Source organism: Notamacropus eugenii, chromosome 3, assembly GCF_028372415.1.
Source record: "Notamacropus eugenii isolate mMacEug1 chromosome 3, mMacEug1.pri_v2, whole genome shotgun sequence".
NCBI classification, from domain to species: domain Eukaryota; kingdom Metazoa; phylum Chordata; class Mammalia; order Diprotodontia; family Macropodidae; genus Notamacropus; species Notamacropus eugenii.
In genome coordinates, this window is record NC_092874.1 from 320,007,662 (window position 1) to 320,027,572 (window position 19,911).

General features: G+C 39.3%; 1 protein-coding gene and 1 long non-coding RNA gene across 3 annotated transcripts in view; one reads left to right on the forward strand and one right to left on the reverse strand.

Annotated features, from left to right (window-relative positions):
• SLC5A10 (solute carrier family 5 member 10) overlaps positions 1-19,911 on the reverse strand; it is a 176,147-nt gene that overhangs the window by 20,649 nt on the left and 135,587 nt on the right. For both annotated transcript variants that reach the window (XM_072596857.1, XM_072596856.1), the window contains 2 exons: positions 17,633-17,740; positions 10,448-10,598 (listed from right to left, as the gene is read on the reverse strand). In XM_072596857.1, the coding sequence (XP_072452958.1) occupies positions 10,448-10,598; positions 17,633-17,740 (259 nt within the window). The remainder of the gene's footprint in view (positions 1-10,447; positions 10,599-17,632; positions 17,741-19,911) is intronic.
• Positions 8,008-10,507, forward strand: LOC140496733 (uncharacterized). Its single transcript, XR_011964381.1, has 3 exons — positions 8,008-8,128; positions 9,545-9,653; positions 10,426-10,507. It is a non-coding gene; the product is annotated as an uncharacterized lncRNA (long non-coding RNA).

Consider the following 19,911-nt stretch of genomic DNA (forward strand, 5'->3'; position numbering starts at 1 on the left):
GAGTGGGTGATATAGTCAGACCTGTACTTTGAGAAAATTACTCTGGCAGAAGGGTGGATGGTGAATTGGAGACAAGAGAGACTTGTGGCAGGGAGGTCAATTAGGAGGCCATTATAACATTCCAGTCCTTTGCAATGACAGCATGGGGTAGAATGGTGAGTGTAGGAAGGATGGGAGAGACTTGGACATTTTTCCAGGCAACAGGGAAGGAACCAGGATATAAGGAGACAATAAAATATGTTTTGCATGACTCCATATGTTGTACCATGGGTATTGCATTTCTTGATTTCTCAGTGGGTAGGGGAAGGGTGGAGAGAGAGAGAGAATTTGAAACTGAAAATAAAAATTTAAAATTAAGAAAAAGAAATTGAAGAAGATGGTGGTGGTGGTGCTGGTGGGGCTATAGTAGGGCTAATTTGATGAAGAAGATAGGAAAGGATGAGATCAAGGACATCTACAGGAGTTGGTCTTGACAAGAAGAGCCACCTCTTTATCACAGACTGGAGTGAGGGAAGAGACAGTGGAGGATGACGCCAAAGGAATTTGTGATAAGGAGGAGAGAGGAGGGAGCTCTTGGTGGATGGCCTCAATTTTTTCAGTGAAGTATGAGGGGGAAATCCTCAACTGAAAGACTAGAAAAAGGAGCTACTAAGGGAAGCTTAAGGAGAGAAGGGAAGGTTTGGAAAGGCTGCTTGGATAGAGAACTGATTAAGGAGGGGCAGAAGGATTGTTTTGTTTCGGTGAGGGCCCAGTTGAAACAAAATAAGATAAACTTGTTGTAGACTCCATTCAACAAGGTTTTACGATTTCCTCCGGCTCTGTTCAATAGTACTAGAGTAGGAGTAAAATAAATGGCATCAGTGCCTGAGGGCCATTCCAATGCTGAGAATCTACAATGCTGTACAGGTCACAGTCTCTCTGAGCCTCATTCATAAAATCAGGATAATAATACTTATACTGTCTAAATAATAAGTAGTGCTTACATCTTTGTTGTCATTGCTTGTCATTGAATTCTTTGTCATATACTTCACAAATATCTCATCCTCAAAATTCCTCTAGAAAGTAGGTGTTATTATTATACCTAGATGAGGAAACTAAGGCAGACAGAGAAGAAATGACTGGTCTGGTGTCATATAGCTAGGAAGAGTCTGGGGCAGGATTTGAAGACAGGCCTTCCTGACTCCAGAGCCAACCTGCTCCAACCACTTAGCCCCTTATCTCACAAGATTGCTGTGAGAATCAGATGAGATCTAAAAAGAACTTTGCAAAACTCAATGTACCACACAAATGTCAGTTATTATTATGTCCCATTCACAAGTGAGACAGGCCTCTAACAGGACCAAGAAGCCAACCCTATGGCAGCCCCTAGATTCCCAGCATTAGCCCGAACCTGGGTAGCTTGGGTCAGCATAAACCAATTCCAATCACTGGAATCACACTTAAAGTTTAAGGGGAGAGAAAAGAGAGGGAAGGAGAGACAGGAAGAGAGAAGAAGGAGACAGAGGAAGCAAGGAAAGGAAGAAACAGAAGAGGAAGGGAGTAAGGAATGAGGAGGGCAAGAGGAAGGCTGGGTGGTTGATTATGAGTGGCCTGGGATGGACCAGTTGAAGGAAAGAATCCGGAAGTCCCCAGGTTACTGCTGGTAGCCTTGCACCTTTCTAGATATTTCCAATCTAGGGCTCCATGAACACCTGAGATAGAGAAGAAAAGGATTCCAAGAATAGTTGTGGGACAGAAAGATAGAACCATGAGGGACTGTTTGAAGGAAATCCCACTTCCAGGAGTGTGAAAAGCAATATATGATAAAAGAAAGTTGAGGAAAAGGGCAGGTCTACAATCCAACAGATGTCCAGGACATCTATAATCTTCCTCATTTTCTAGATAAGGTCTAGCTCAGGGAAGGCACTCTCTCCAGAATAGACCAGACCACAAACAGCTGCCCACAGAGGCTGTGTCTCTAGCACTCATGCTGACCAACTTCATGAAGTTTAAGAAAGCCCTGAATTAACAAGTGAGGGCCAGGAAACCTTTTATCGGAATCTGACTGAGAGTGGTTTGGTGATTCACCTCAAGCCAAGGTCAATAATCTTTACCTTGTTCCCTGTGCCAGTTAAGTGGGGGCTGTTTGTTGTTTACTGACTTTGAAGCTGAAACCTGTGGGTTGATTGCTAGTTCTGACTGACGATCATTACAAAGCTTGAGTGGAAGAGAGCTCCCCTGACGCCTGAGGCCTGGATGGGTAACCTGAGGATAAAAGGAGCAAAGGAGCGATTCTTCCTTTACCCCCACCTCCAAGGTGGATGGGCTGGGACACAGAGCTCTGAAGCTGGATCACAAAATAGTCCACACCCATAGAACCTTTGGCAAACAAGGTTTGCCCCACTACCATTTTTGAAACCCTGTGCAGCCTAAGAGCAACTGATAAACTCATTAAAATGGGGTATAAATGTCTAAAAAAAATAGTTCATTCTGCTTGGATTTGGAGTTGGAACGGACCTTAGAGATAGATCATCCAGTGATTCTAGTCCAACACCCTCATTTGCAGGTATTTTAACAAGATGTTTGTCTAGTCTCCTGGAGGAGGAGGAAACGAGTCCATAAAAATTAAGGGACATGTTTATAGTCATGTAGGAAGTTAGTTGTAAAGTGGAGATTCTAGGTCTTCTGACTCTAGGTCCAGTACCCTTTCCGCTATATAATGCTGTCCCCATAGAAACAAGAAATGAAGCAGGAGGAGATTTTAGTGGAGGCAGGAAGGGAAAGAATTTCCTTTATACAGCACCTACTATCTGCCAGGCACTGTTAGCATCCCCATTTTACAGTTGAAGAAACTGAGGTAAACAGAGTCACTAGATAGCATCTGAAGTTGGATATGAACCCAGCACTTTCTGACCACCTAGCAACCTCTTCACAAGAGCTTCTTGGTCTCTAAAATTGCATCCAAAGATAGTTGCCTATTTTCCATCTGAGTAGGCTAGTCCTGGAATTTTCTTTCAGGAGTGCTTAGAATCAGACTCAGAATTACAGAATATTAACTTTGGAAGGGCAACTCAGAGATCATGTAGTCCAATAAAGTCAAGTGGACTTAGAAAACTACTAGTTAATATTATCTAGGTTACATTATATCTTTATTTATTATAGTAAACATTTTCCAACTATATTTCAATTTGGGTTGCACTAGGGAGCTTTTCTGGCCAACTCAAGTTTGACACCTTAACCCTCTTTTCTTATAGGTGGAGAAAGTGATGCCCACAAAGTTTTAGTGATTCATCGAAGAGCACACATAAAGTGAATTGTAGGGGCAATCACTTTATACTTAGGTTAGTGTTTAAAATGCTTTCACATACAGTCTTCATTTGAGCCTCAGGACATGTTGGGGGCTTAGGAATTATTGTTTCCATTTTACAGATAAAAAAACTGAGGCCCAGAGAGGGCAGAAACTTGCCCAAAGTCACACAGCTAGTTAAATGACAGAGTATAAGTCACAACCCAAGTCTCATGACCCCAAGTTCAGTGTTCTTCCCTGGACTAGTTCAACAATTCAGTTCAACACTTATTAAGCTCCTACTGTATAAAAAGCATTGTGCTTATTCTGGAGGTACAAGGACAAAAAAGGAAAACAGTATCCCCTGCCTTCTGACAGTTTAGATTTTACTGGGTCTAGAGCTCAGGAGTTCTGACCTATTGTCTTTCCAATTTAGCACAGAGTATGCACAAGATTCTCTGAAATAAGATGGGCTCAGGGTGAGAGAAGAGAATGATTGCTAAGAGAGGGGGAGGGGAAGTAGGCCACCATCTTCATTATTTTCTCTAAATTGAAGGGTGTGTTAAAGCCAGCTCATACTGGTTCACGAGAGTCAGTTGTTAAATTTTTATTCTGAGCCTTTTACACCTCAGAAATTGGCAAATGCTACAAATAGGACTTAACGTTTTATTGATTGTCTAGATTTAAGAACGTGATAGAGATAATGTTAAGAATGCGGATTAAATTTAAAAGTATGACCTGCATACATTTTTTTTTTGGAGAGTCAGTTAAACATTTACCAACGTAAATCCCAATTTGATGCCACCTTAAGCCTTAGTTCCCAAAAGCCACAGCATCCATTTAGAATGGGATGTGTTTCTTAAAGATAAAAAAAATCTGCCATTGGTCCCTACCCAATTTCTCACCAACTACCTTCCTTTGAGTCACTCAAAAACCAAGCTTCTAGCTCCAGCAAGATCACCATCTTCCTAACTTGAGATTTGAGATTGACTAATTTCTTGGACTCCTCTAACTACATTCCCTTTGTCTTTCAAGTGTCCAAACTGGGCTGAGGCTATCGAAGGGAGAACTGTGTTTGGAGCTTTGGAAGGCAGGAGATTATCTATTAGTCAACCACAGAAGGACAGAGATGTCCTGTTGGGAAAAACCACCTCTAGGCCAAGGGTTGGGACTGAATCCCACCACTAGGAGGAGCCTAGTCCAGGTATGGACCCTTAAGGATTTACCTGCCCAAGGTTATATACAGCAAGTGAGTGGCAGCCCTGGAAGTCAGATTCCTTGGAGTCAGGGACTGTGTCCAACTCCCTTTATACAAGTCTATACACAAATAAGCGCATTTTGATGATATCGAGGAGGAAGAAGCAACATATTATAGAGAAAAACTGGTAGTTAGGAGACCTAGGTTATCTAGTCCTGGCTCCCATAGCTATTTTTGCGATTTCAGAGCCTTTCTAAGCCTTAGAGTATTTCAGAACATTGACCCTAGATTCTCCATCTGTGCCATCATTTTCCTCATCTAGGTTTCTCTCTTTCTTCCCCTCTCAGTGAATGATATAATCACTGCCCTACTTCCAAGTTATGTTCTCTACTCTTTTTTCCTCTCATGGTCTTTACTCAGGCAACCTTTTGAAAATCTATAAAGTAATTAAATTTCACTGAATTTGTTCTAGTACTGCTAAACTGGGGTTACTCCCAAATCTATATATGATTTTAGGAGGGGCACAGATTTCTCTTCCTCCTTTCGAAACTCTCAAACTGTGGGTATACTACAAGGCTCTGTCAATGGAGTATCACTCTTTCTACTTCTGTCCTGGACCCTCCCTCTCTCTCTCTCTCTCTCTCTCTCTCTCTCTCTCTCTCTGTCTCTCTCTCTCTGTCTCTCTCTGTCTCTCTCTGTCTCTCTCTGTCTCTCTCTCTCTCTCTCTCTCTCTCTCTCTCTCTCTCTCTCTCTTTCTCTCATTTGGCAGTCTCATGGGTTCCCTTGGGCTCAATGACTCCATTGCAGATAACTCCAGGACTATATATCCAGTCCTAGTTTCTCTCTTGAGCTCCAGTCCAACACCACCAATTGCCTATTGGACATTTCAAGCTGGATGCCCCTTAAGAATCTCAAATTCAATATATCGAAAATAGAACTCATCATTTCTACCCTTCCCCCCAAAAAACTTTCTCTCTTCTAGTGCTCTGTTTCTATTGAGGGTACCCAGATTTGCAACCTCTATATCTTAGACTCACAGTTCTCACATATCCCACATACTCTGTCAGTACTTAAATCTTGTCCTTTCTACCTCAATCATATGTATCTCTTCCCTCTGACCCTTTGTCTCTATTCATATGACCACCACCATAGTTCATGCCCTCATTCCCTCTTGCCTGGACTTCAAAATTGGCCTCCCTGCCTTGGTTTTCCCCATTTCAAATCATCCTGCACAAAACCACTGAAGTAATTGTAGAACACAGATCTGATCTTGTCACCTCCCCATTCAGTAAATTCTTAGTGACTCTCTATTACTTTTAAGATCAAATACAAATCCCTCTGCTTGGCATTTAAGGCTTTTGACAACCTAGCCCCATCCTTTCTGAACAACCCTATTTCACATTATTCTCTTCAAACAAGTCTCCTTGCCTTTCCTGACATGTAATACTCCATGACTTTGCATAGGTTGTCCATTTGCCTGGAAGACTCTCCTTCCTCACTTCCATCTGTTGGAACCCCTGCTTTCCTTCAAGATTCAATTCATGCACTACCCTCTGCATGAAACTTTTCCTTGTCTCCTTAGATCCTAATGCCTTTCCTCCTCAAGGTTACCTTGAATCTGCTTTGTTTGTCTTTTGTATATATTGTTATCCCCCCAATTAGAATGGAAACTTCTGGGGGGCAGGAAATATTTCACTTTTGTCTCTGTATCTCCAGCACCTAGTACCATCTCTGACACATGGGCATTTAATAAATGCTTGTTGGAAGAATAGTTTACCTGTCAGATTTATAGAGAAGGGAAATGACCAAACAAGAAACAGAGAACATTATGAAATGCAAAATGGGTAATTCTGACTACATTAAATTAAAAAGGTTTTGCACAAACCAAACAAATGCAACCAAGATTAGAAGGAAAGCAGAAATCTGGGAAACAATTTTTACAGCAAGTGTTTCTGATACAGGCCTCATTTCTCAAATATATAGAGAACTGAGTCATTCCCCAATTGATAAATGGTCAAAGGATATGAATAGGCAGTTTTCAAATGAAGAAATTAAAGCTATCTATAGTCATATAAAAAAATGCTCTAAATCACTGTTGATTAGAGAAATGCAAATTAAAACAACTCTGAAGTACCACCTCATACCTATCAGATTGACTAAAATGACAGAAAAAGAAAATGATAAATGTTGGAAAAGATGAGGGAAAATTGGGACACTAATGCATTATTGGTAGAACTGTGAACTGATCCAATCATTTTGGAGAATAATTTGGAACTATGCCCAAAACGCTATCAAACTGTGCATACCTGTTGGTCCAGCAACAACACTACTAGGTCAGTATCCCAAAGAGATCATAAAAAAGGGAAAATGACCTATATGTACAATAATATTTATAGCATCTCTTTTTGTGGTGGCAAAGAACTGGAAATTGAAGTAATGCCCATCAATCAGGGAATGGCAGAAAAAGTAGAATATATGAATGTAATAAATACTATTGTACTATAAGAAATGATATGTAGGCAGATTTCAGAAAAACCTGGAAAGACTTCTATGAACTGATGCTGAGTGAAGTGAGCAGAACCAGGAGACATTGTACATGGTAACAGCAACATTGTGCGATGAACAACTATGATTGACTTAGCTTTTCTCAGCAGTGTGATAATTCAAGACAATTCCAAAAGACTCATGACAGAAAGTACTATCCATACCCAAAGAAAGAACTATGGAATCTGAATGCAGATTGAAGCATACTATTTTCACTTTTTGGTTTGTTTTTTTTGTATGTGGCTTTCCCTTTTGTTCTATTTTTTCTTTCACAACATGACTAATGTGGAAATTTGTTTACATGATTGTACATATATACATTATTTCAGATTGTTTGCTGTCTTGGGGAGGGGGAGTGGAAGGAAAAAGGGAGAAACAGTTTGGAACTCAAAATCTTATAAAAAAATGAATGTTGAACACTATCTTTATGTGTAATTGGAAAAAATAAAATACTATTTAAAAAAAATTTTTTTGAATGCTTGGTTGATTGAGTTAGGAATTAAGGATGATAGAACACAAAATCCCAGAAGACGGATACGGTTTCATTTTCTTATCTTTAAATGCCCAACCACTTTCTTATCTTATATATTGGTTGTTTAATAAGTGCTTGCTGAATTGAATTGATCTGAGCTTTTCATAAACTGCCCCCTTCTTACCTTTCCAGTTTTCTTACACTCTACTCTCTTCCAACAACACACAGGAATTTCCTCTCCCATGTCCTTTCATTCTTGGAATACTGTCCCCTTGCCTCTTACTTCTTAGTTTCTTAGCTCCCATTAGAATATAATCTCCTTGAGTTCAGGAACTGTATTTTTGTCCTTTTTTTGTACAACCACCCTTTAGCACAGTGTCCAGCACATACTAAGTCTTAATAAATAGTTGATTTGAGCTCAGGGTGCTGCGTGGCCGGAGTAGACAGAGACAAACTCAAGAGAGTTCTTCAAACAGAATCCAGGATGTTCTACTGAGCTGTTTTTCAGTTGACTATAAGGAGAGAAGCTTCAACTGGGACTGAATGAGGAACTAAAGGACCTTGGGCACAGGTAGAAGGAGACTCTACTCCAGCGAACAAAGGAACTGAAAGAAATAACTCCAGCTCTGGACAGGGAGTGAGAGTTAAGGTGAGCTAGCCAGGAAAGAGATGGTGATTCAAAATACAGGGGAATGGGCTGAGCCAGAGAATGGGCTAAGAAGGAAAAAAAATGAACATGGGAGATACTTAGCAAGTCTTTCAGCCAAATAAGACCTTGAACCCATAACTTACTACACTCACTCTACATAGAGTTTGTGCCCTGAGCTCCTCTGTGTAGGATATTTTCTAGTGAGACATCTGATTACAGGTACTGCACTACAGGGCAGCAGGTCAGGGACACAGAAGCTAAGAAGGGGGAAAGGTGGAAAGGTTATGATTTCAAGTTTTGGAGGAGAAATCTCCTGGACGCCTCTCTAGAAAAACTTGGGATTCCGAGGCTGCCTTGGACTGAACTGTATTCTAAGGTCTTTTTTTTTTTTTTTTTTTTTTTGATAATAGCAGGAGCTTACTATAGTAGGAAGCATCAGGCTGAGGGTGACTGAAGGGTCACTCCTGCAGGATCCATTCTCCTTTCCTCACCTCCCTAGTGTTTACTTCCTCTGTGATCAGCCTCTGATGGATCTGTTGTAAAGTTAATTAAGCTGGATACAAACAAGGCTGTGGGTTGCAGGAGATGATTCCATGGCCTCAGCCTACCAGGCACACAACATGTTCCAACAGGTCCTATGGAACAGGAAGAAGCTATTGCTTTGCATAGTCCAAGGTAGATATAGGAGTGAGGGCATGGACTCATCAGACTTCTTATTAATAACTTGTCCCTAGATCAAAGTGCCAACCTCCTGGTAATTTTTGGCTTTTTGGTGAGCAATTGGTTGGGGGGTTGGGGGAGGGGGGACAGCAAGGGAATATTTCTTCCTCTGGGCAATCTGGAACATGAGTAAAAGTGTTCAGACACTCAGGTCCCTACTCCTCCTTGCAGCCATCTCCTCATTACTATTCCTGTCTCGTCCTTTCCATCCTACATATGTGGTCACTTTAATCTTCCTAATCACATCACTTTCCATCAAAAAACTTTACTGGCTCCTTATTTCCCTACTAGGTAAAGTCTAACAAAACTCATTAGCCTGACGTTTTAGGCCCTCCACAATCTCTGGCCCCAGACTTCCTTTCCATATCTTATTTCCTAATTCCATTTCATACATCGCAGACTCTAGCCAAACAGGACTGCAGCTATTCACACATTTCCTCCATTTGGAATGCCCTCTGTAGCATCTCTGCCAATTCGATTCCTACTCATCCTTCAAGATCCAACCCAAATGCCAGCTCCTCAGTGAGAGCTTCCCTGATCCCAGCTGGAGGTGATCTCTTCCTGATCTGCTCCCACCAAGCCCTCTCCAAATCCCCCAAGCATATAATTTGTGACTTTCTCATTGGCCCATATCATATTCTGTTTTATATTGAACTTATTAGGACACATGTCTTTTTTCCTCTATTATTCTCTAAGGGAGCAGTCTTCAAAGTGGTACCTTCATGTGAGGAGGGGCTAACAAACCATCTCAGAGGCTGTGGCATGACTCCAAAGAGCATGTGATCAACCAATGATGAGTGGGAAGGTAAGTTGCATCTTATCCCGTAAGAGTCAATCTCCTGGGTTGTTTATCTCACACATCACAACTACCCTTCATCCATTACATCCCAACACTCCTTATTCCATACCCCCCTGCCATTCTTTGAGCTTCCAGCCCTCCCCTTTCTGCCCTGACAACCCCTGAGGGAAATTATAATCTCACTGCAACCCAGGTGCCCACCTGGGTAGCAGCTACCCAACTGTTACTGAGAAAGTATCAATCTCCTTTCCAACTCATTTGGTTAGGTATAGACAAATGTCTCATACCACATAATAAGCTTCAAAAGTACACATAATCTAAATATAAAAGGTCATATCATAAGCAAATTAGAAATATAGGGAAAGAAATATCTTTCACAGTTATAAGCAGTGAAAAAGTTCTTGGTCAAACAAGGGATAGTGAAGATAACAAGAGAAAAAAATGGATAATTTTGAGTACCTAACATGTTGTTGCACAAACAAAATCAAGGCAGTTAGAAGGAAAACCATTAATTGGGGGGAAATCTTTGCAGCAGATTTTTTTTTCTTATAAAGTTCTGTTACCCAAGGTTTAAAAGGTACTTAAATATATAGTCACCCAAGCAAGAGTCACCCATCAATAAATAAATGATCAACAGTTCTGAACAAGCAGTTTTCAAAAGAAGAAAGGCAAGCTATCAATAACTATATGAAAAACTTGTCCAAATCACATATACCTCCACTGTATGTGTCCATTAAAAGGATTAGCTAACTTGACTTTCCTTTCTCTGTTCTAACAGGACCCTGACTACATACCCATACCTGCCCACCAATAGGAGCTCCTTCTCTCCTGCATGAGGTCTCAGCTTCCTCCAGATGTCCATAGTGAAGAGTGTGCTGCTACTGTTGAAGATGGAGGTCAAGGAGGACATCAAGGCTGCCATCATGACAGCAATCATCAGTCCTCGCAGTCCTAGTAGCATTGAAGAAAAACAGGTTATGGTGACAAGGCAGGTTCTTCACCAACCTCTCCCTACCTGGTACCCCTCCTGTCAAACACAAATGGATCCATCTAGTCCCCAGAAAGAGCAAGAGGCTATGATCCTAGCCCTGGATTTTCCAATGACTCACTCTAGGACCATCAGCAAGTCACTCACCTCCCTGTACCATCTATCTATTTAATAAGGACAATGGGATAATCTCTAAGGTACCTTCCAACTCTGATGCTCTGTCATTGCATGCTTTCTTCTCCTCTGAGGCAGGCACATTAGGATCATTTTACAAAGAAAGGCAACCAGAAACCTAGGGAGGGTCTGAGATTTACCAAAAGTCACACATTGGTAAATCAAGATTAGGGGCACAGTTCAGAGTCATCTCTAGGCCTAGATTCCTGCCTCCATTATGATTCACCTCTAGGTCTTAATTTTATATTCACTGCTTGGGGGAAAGACAAAGACCTTCAATGAGTTGGCAAGGTAAGGCAGTAATTCTGTTAAAGAAATGATCTTCTAAGAAAAAGAGACAATTTATGGGAGGGTTGAGCCCGGCCCAAACAGAAGAGAAGCACAAGAAGAGATGAGATGACAGGCCAGAGCCTGTGAGAAAATGGAGGAGTAGGAGAAAGTAAGGCCCAAACCAACAGACAAAAGCCTAAAGGAGAGAAGAAGAAAACTGACAGGGAAAGAAAGAGCAAAACTGAGGAACAGTGAAGGAAACAGAACTTCCAATTAAGATGGCAAATGTTAAAGGTTCAAGAACTCAACTCTCCTAGCAAATATTTCAACAATGATTTATAAGAATCCCAGATGAAACAATGATCAAAAAGACTAAAGAGACACACTAGTAAACTCTTTTATATAGCACAGGAGTACACAAGAAGAGAACCAGAAACTTGCACACCCTCTGAGTCTGGATTTACCAGGAGAGCATAAAGGCAGACAATTCTTCTCATTTGTAAGGGGAGAAGTCAAGAGGCAAAGAGAGGAAAAATTCTAAGAGGATATGATGGAGATAAAAACACAATTAATAGCATAACAATAAATATGAATGGAATGAATACACTCATAAAATGGAGGAGAGTAACAGAATGATTTAGAAAGCAGAAACCAACAATATGTTCTTTACAAGAAATATAAAGGAGAAACATAAAGATCTATAAAGAGTTAAAGTAAGGGACTGAAATAGAATTTACTATGCTTCAGGTGATTTGTTTTTTTAGAGCAGAGGTGGTAATAATGATCTCAGAAACACAACAGTAAAATTAGATGTGATTAAAGGAGATAAAAAGAGAAACCATATACATAAAAGCAAGAAAGATGATTAAATAATATCAACATATTAAGATATATGCACCAAATAGCATAGTATATAAATACTTAAAAGAAAAGTTAATCAAACTACCTGGAGAAATAAATAACAAAACTAAAATAGTTGGGGACATCACTGTGCCCTTTTCAGACAAATCTAATAAAAAGATGAACAAAGAAGAAGTTGCCCTGAAGACAGTTGTGGAAAAGTTAACTAAAACATATCAATGGAGATTACTGAATGGGAATGGAAATGAATATGTGCATAGATGTACATATGCACGTATGTACACACATAGATATCTTAGCTTCATGTAACATTTTTATAAAAATTGACTATGTGTATGGGCATAAATAATTCATAAACAAGTTCAGGAAAGTAGAAGCATTAAACATATCTTTATGGACAAAGGACAACAAAATTAAAATCAATAAAGGTTTTTTGAATAGAGAAAGAAAGCAGCCTACTAAGTTCCTACTACAAGGGAAATATGGTTCTGACACATGAATCAAGGAAAGATAAAGCAAAGAAAGAAAATTAAAAACATATTTCTAATGAATATCAATGGAAAAATGTTGATAGCAAAGAATTACAACAATATAGCAAAAAAAATTATACATGATGAGCAGAATGGATTTTCTTATATAAAGAAAAGCAGAATTGGTTCAATATCAGGAAAATTAGAGCACAATAGACCATATTAATTACAAAAACAATAAGAACTACATAATTGCACCAATAGATGCAGAAAAGCCTTTTGGCAAAATACCATACTCATTTGCGTTAAAAAAATTTTTTTAAAAAAATCAGACTAAAAAGAATTTTGTTTAATTTTATAAATAGTATCTACCTAAAACCAAGAAGTATATCTGTAACTGAGGAATGCTAGAGGCCTTCCTAAGAAAATCAAGAATAAAGCAAGGAAAACATTAGTTCCTAAAATATTAGCTGGTACAGCAAGACAAGAAAAAGAAATCAAAGGATTAAACATAGACAAAGAAAAAACAAAAATTTTGCTCTTTTATAGATGGTTAACTTGGAGAACCCTAGACATTCAGTTAAAATTTGGTTGAAATAATAATTTCAACAAAGTATCTTAATATAGAATAAATACATAAACTCATCAGCCTGTTTATATATTACCAATAAAGCCTAGTAGAAAGAGATAAAGAAAGATATACCATTGAAAATAATTACCAAATGTATAAATATCTGGGAATCTACTTACACACACACATACACACATACACACACACACACAGAGGAATTATCTGAATAAAACTACAAAATATTCTTATAGAAATAAAGACAAAGTTAAATAATTGAAGAGATGTTAATTGCTCATGGTTGAACAATGGCAACATACCAAAATTACAATATTATCTAAATTAATTTACAGATTCAGTATTACAAGTACAAAAAAATTACTTTCTAGAAGAGATTGAATAATAACAAAATTCCCCTGCAGAAACAAAAGGTCAAGAATCTCAAGGAAAACAATGACAAAAAGCATGATAGCAGGGGGTCTAGCAGGGCCAGATCTCAAACTACAAAGTGTTAATCATCAAAACTACTTTTTCCTGGTTGAAAAATAGAGAAGTTGATCGATGTTATAGATTAAGTACACAAGACCCAGAATCAAGTGAACCTAATAAGGACACCAGCTACTGAGTTAACACTATTTGTCAAAAATATCATGGAAAGTTAGAAATCAATTTGGCAGAAATTAGGTTTAGACTAACATCTCATAGTATTTAACATAATCATCTGCAAAGGGATACATAACCAAAATATAATAGATCATATCATAAACAAATTAGAGGAAAAGGTAAGAGATATTCCTCACAATATAGATATGTAAGAGTTCTTGACGAAACAAGGGATAGAAAGGATAATAAAAGGTAAAATGGACAATTTTTATCACATAAAATTGGAACGTTTATGCACATAAAAAGCAATGCAATTAGAATTAGAAGGGCAACAGTTAACTGGGGAAAATATTTGTAGCAGATTTTTCTGATAAAGATCTGATATCCTGGATATATAAAGAATGAATGAAAATATATAAGAATTAAAGTCACTCTTCAACATATAAATGGTCAAGGATAAAAACAAGCAATTTTCAAAAGAAAAGGCAAACTATCAATAATTCAAACCACTAATTATAAGAGAAGTGCAAATGAAAAATTCTGAGGTTCCACCTCACACCGTCAGATTGGCAAAGATGACCAAAAAATGGCAATTATTGGCAGGTGGGACTATGGGAAGACAGGCATATTACTGCATTGTTAGTGGAATTATACATCGGTTCAACCATTCTGAAAAGCAGTTTGGAACCATACCCAACAAGTTACTTAACTGTTCATACCCTTTGACCTAGCGCTGTTACTCTTCCTGCTGAGCTGCTACTTTATATCCCAATAGAGTTCAAAAATAGAGGTAAGGGACCCATATGTACAAAAATATTTATAGCAGAACTTTTTGTGGTAGCAAAAAGCTGGAAACTAAGGGGGCACAATTCATTGGGAAATGGCTAAAATTTATAGAATATGAATGTGACAGTCTATATTGCATCATAAAAACGGCTAGAGGGATAGATTGAAAGAAACATAGGAAGAATCATGAACTGACATGAAATGAAGTGAACATAACCAGGAGAACAAAATTTGTAGAGCTACAATGTAAAAGAAAACAAAGAAAGTAACATAAAAGAAAATAACTTCGAAAGATTTAAGAATTCTGATTAAAGCAATGACCAGTCATGACGACTCTAGAAGAATGATGATGAAGCATGCTTCCCCACTCTAGGCAGGGAGATGAATTAGAGATGCAAATGAGAAGTAAATTTTCAAATATATTCAATGTGTGAATTTGAATTTGTTTTGCTTGACTATATGTATTTGTTACAAGGGAAGGTTTTTATCTGGAGTGGCGTAGAGATCTTAGAGGGGTTGAATACTGTAGATAGTGATGCTAAAAAGAAAAAGAGAAAAAATCCAAGAACAATTTAAAATATACAGATTAAGGAGACACATAAATTTGGCAGAGTTGGTATTACTGTGTTAAATTTACTACGTACTTTAAAAAATAAGCTAGACATAATAGCTATTCACAATTTCACACGTAAACATTTTTATTTTTGTATATTAAAATGTTCATATTTGTTAAGTTCATAATAAAAAAGAAAACTAAAAAGGAAAAATTAAGAAAAAGAATCTAGGACAGGATTAGGGCAAGATAGGCAATAAGAAGCTGAAGATGGGAACCCTAATGCTGGGGAAGAACCATAGGTTCCTAGAACACCAAAGCCAATAAGTTCCTTAGAGACCTAAGGATAATCTGGCTTAAACCCTTCTTTCTACAGATGAGGAAACGAAGGCCCAGAGAGAGGAGAGGAAATAACTTGTCCACAGTCACACTGTGAATTAGTATTAGAATCTAAGTCTTCTCAAGGTCTAGGGATGCTAGGGGATTGAACCTATGGCATTTTCCAGAGTTAAATAAACTGAACCTAGTTTACCATATTTTTAGGTCTATAAATGGGATATGCTATACATCAAAATTATTTATTTATTTTTTTTTGGAGGAGGCAATTGAACTAGCCCAGGTTAACATAGCTAATAAGTGTCTGAGGTCACATTTGAAACCAAGTTTCTCTGACTCTAAGGCTGGGCCTCTATCTGCTACATAGATATAGGTGCCCCTATACATCACATTTATTGAGACTAAGAGATGCTTATATATGCTTTGATAGTGCCTAGCACATGGTAGGCATTTCATAAATGTTTATCGACTGACTAGATTGATGGTGCAGGAAAAGCTGCTCCTAAACTAGGGAGCACATTTCTTATTCTACACAGAGAGGCAGTGAAGCCAGCATGGTCCAGTAACCCTCACTGCTATTGAAGTCTGATCCAGCCTCATCCTTATAAGGCTCTGAAGTATGTGCAGAAACAGAATAGAAGGGAAAAAGGGCGAAAATTGGATATCTAGTTCTAGTAACAATGGTAGAAGAAGAAGGAAATTACCTTTCCTCCTTTTGTTCAATTACCTTTCGTTCAATATGGCAGATCTTGAAATCCAAGGAGCCAAGTATGCTCCAAGTATTCTGGGACTAAGAAAGTTAGTACTTCTAGATGGATTTTAAAAATCAGGGAAGTTTATTCATGTTTAAAGGAGAAAGCTCTAAGGCCATGATTCAGGTGTCCTGGACACTGAGGTGCCTAGGAGCTAGAAGTTGACTGGGATTGACAAGGCCTAATGACCCGAGTCAGAGGCTTCATAATAACAAAGATTCTCTTATCTTTTTTTTTTGACTGATCCTGTGATTTCATTAATGTGAGTAACACATATAGAAACTTTCTTCTCTCATAAAAATTGGAAACTTGAGCAAATCACTCACTTCGTGGAGTCTTATCTATAAAAAGAAGAATATGGATTAGATGGTTTTTAAGGTTCCTCCTAGCTCTAAATCTGTGATCTTAGTAAATAGCAGATAACTTAGATTTAACTAGATGCAACTAGTATACAATATGGACTCAGGGAGCTAGGTGAGAACCTGAGAGGGCTATGTGACTCTCCTAGGGCCATATAGCTAATGTGTATGTCAGTAGTAGGACCCGAATTCAGTTCTTCCTCACCAAATTCCAGACTTCTATCCACTGTGTCATCCTGCCTCTCCATATTGATGCCTAGAATAGAAAAGCACAGACTATGGAAGTTTATAGTGTTAAATCTAAGAGGGCTCCTTAGGGCTCATTTAGTCTAACCTCCCTTTGCAGCATCCCTGATAGGTGATCATCAAGACTCTGCTTGAATATTTCCAGTGATAGATAGGTTCACTACCTCCAGAGATAACCTGTCTCATTGTTGAAAAACCCTAATAATTAAGAAAGTTCCTCCTTATATAAAGCTGAAATCTACTCCCTTTTTTAACTTCTAATTTCTTCATGAGCAGGGCTGGAAAAGATGATTCCAGCAGCTAAGGGGGATAGGTATGTTGTAGCAGGAGAACAACAGATATCTGAGCCTCTGGACCCTCTGGCTAATGGCCTAGTCACCTTGAGAATGACCCTGATTGGCTCAGGGAAGGGCATCTTTTTTTCTAGTCATACTCTACCCACCCTCAACAATAGAGTTGACTTCTTAAAACCATTTTTTTGGGCCTTTTTTGTATCCTTAGTACTTAGCACAGTGCCTGGCACATAGTAAAAGCTTGTTGACTGAATGAGTGACCTCACAGTCTACTCTGAGCTGGAATCCCTAGTCTTTTCCCTTCCCCTTGACCAACAGCCCAAATCTGGTACCTCCAGGTCAAGGCTAAGGGACCAACTAGGAATCATGGGGAATCTAAGGAGATCATTGCTAGACAGTAACAGCTACTGAGAGCTCTTTCCAACTGAAACCACAAATAAACAAGCTGGGGCTAAGGCCCCGGCTAGAGTTAACCTCTTATCTTCTCAGCAAGCTATAGTCCCTGGAGAATCAGTAACAATCTCTGGTCAGCCTTGGGAAATCTTGTAAACTAGGATCATTTAGGAGACTTGGCAAATGGTTTGGTCAGACTGTTGGGACAGTCCCAGTGGGTGAGACTCCCACACAGGGGAAGCATAACCTCAGCTCCACCCAGGCCACAAAACAATTAGGTGCTGAGCCAACTGGCCTGGCTTGCTCTGCTGGCTCCACTTGTGGCCGCCTTACCCACAGGCATCAACTCCATCACTAGTTTGGGGTAGGCAATGTTGGAGCAGCCCACTTCAGCACCACAGGCCCTCAGGCACTCAGACGTCACCACACAGCCCACATCGTCTGAAAAGTAAAGTGACAGAGGAAAAAATTAGAGAGAGCTTAAAAAGAGAGAGAGTAAAAGAAAAAGCTATCCCATGGCAAGGTTTTGTTCCCAAGACTTAGTGTCCCTGATCCAGGGATTGTCTTGGAATTTATTCTTACTTCTAGAGTAGCCATTTTCGTCTCAAAATGTAGGAATTCCACATGCTTCTCATTTTCTCTCACTTCTACCACCTTTCTTCCCCTACTTGCTTATCTCTATTATCTCACTTCAGATAATTTTTTTTATCCTTTTCCTTACCCCTAAGCTCTTGGTAGATTAAGTTGGATTAGCCCAACCTAGAAAAATGGCAATTGTATAGTCAGGCTCAGGCTGTAGCATTACCATCGATTTGTGGGAGATACACAATGGGTCAGTAGCAGAAAACCAGCATAAAAGGATAGGTTAAGAATTCTTTCTAAGGAAGCCAGTCTCCCCAAAGCAAGGAGGGAAAGTCCCTCCAGGGGACTCTGGCAAAGCTTCCAGGGGCTCAGGATACTGTTGCTGCTTCAACATCACACTAGAAACAAGACATAGGCCGTGGCTAGCTTGGCAAATATCATCTTAATATTATGAATTGAGGTGGGTGGGAGAGTAGACAAATGAACCCTCTGAATGGTAAAGATCGTTCCTGTCATAGTTGTGCTGTATGATGCTGATAAAAAAAATAAAAATCTGCCAATCAAGAAGGATAACTCTGTTTTTATAATGACATCACTCACAAAAAGCAAGCCTCTAGTCTTGTGCCATCATCAAAGTATCGTAAATGTCAACCAATAATGCACAATGAAAAGAATTACAAGGGACAAGAGAAATCCCTTGTAAAGCAGGAATTGTTTGAGGCTCCACAACTGGTGAAGCTTTGTGGAGATTCTTGTGGTCTAGGTATGCAGCTCAGCAAAAACTCATTGTCCATGTGATAACCTTGGGGCTCAAAAGTGAGCCAAACATCCTAGTGTAAATAAGCATTAAGGGGAACTGGAGAGGTTAAACAATCTTTCCTGCAAGGAAGAGAAGAATTCTTCCGATCTGGCAAAGGGATAAAATGAGGATGGGAAAAAGAAGAGGGTTAGCCTCATTCCCTGTAGAGATCCGTAGGCCAGGGGTAAGGACAATTCAGTCCAGAAGCTTCTGGTGTTAGTGCATGACATCATTAGCTGCAAGTGGGGTCTTCATTGATAGCATGTCCCAGAAGGAAAGGTCTTCCCTTGTTATAAATTTCTGCGTAGGCTGCATTTTCTATCTGCAAAATGCTTCGTAGTCATCATTAGTCAACTCTCCTAACATCTCTCTAAGCCTGGTGCTATTTACATAAGGAAACAGAAGTGTAAAGGCAATGCCCTCCATTTGGCAAAGTTGTGAATTATACATCTTCTCATATAACCCTTCCCATCTAGGTTACCCAACTATTAACATATTTGCTTTCCCTCTCAGCTCAGATCTTCTGGTCCTCATAGAGTAGAATCTTCAATGTGTTCTCTGTCGAGAGACTGAGTCCCACCACAGTTAGGCAACCCTGGGCAAGGGGCACAGAGTGGAGATGGGCTACAAAAAGGTGAATCAGGCCAGGCTGTCTCCATTATTAGATATGATGGACACAAAGAAGGCCCCAGAATACCTCACCTGCCAGTTTGTCACAGTGCCCGAAATTCCACTCTTGAAACTTGATTCCTTATGGTTAAAACTGGAACTATCCAATTCAAAATTCAATCAACATTTGTTAATGTTCCAGTCAGACTCTCCAAGATCTTCCTTGAAAAGGTGACACTCTTCTAGCAAAGGTGACTTTTTTATTTTTTGGCTCAGACCCTTCCATTTGCATGTGCTTTTCTTGTATCTTTCTCCTTCACTCTTGCAGTTCCCCTACCTGAGACAACTTTCTTCCATCTTCTTTATCTATCGTATCCATTCTTTAAAGCCAGAGTCAAGTACTCCTTTTTGCATGAAGCTTTGATCTCCATTGAAAGCGATCTGTCTCTTCTGAACTCTTCTAGTTCTGATTGTTCACAATGCTCATTGCTTGTTCAGTCTTTTCCTGCCTTGTAGTACTTTTTAACTGTTTCAGATGTAGGAGCCTTGTGCCCTCCAAAAGAACATTCACCTGTTAGGCTGGAAACTGCATCTTACTTGTTAGGAGGTGTATGGTATAGGT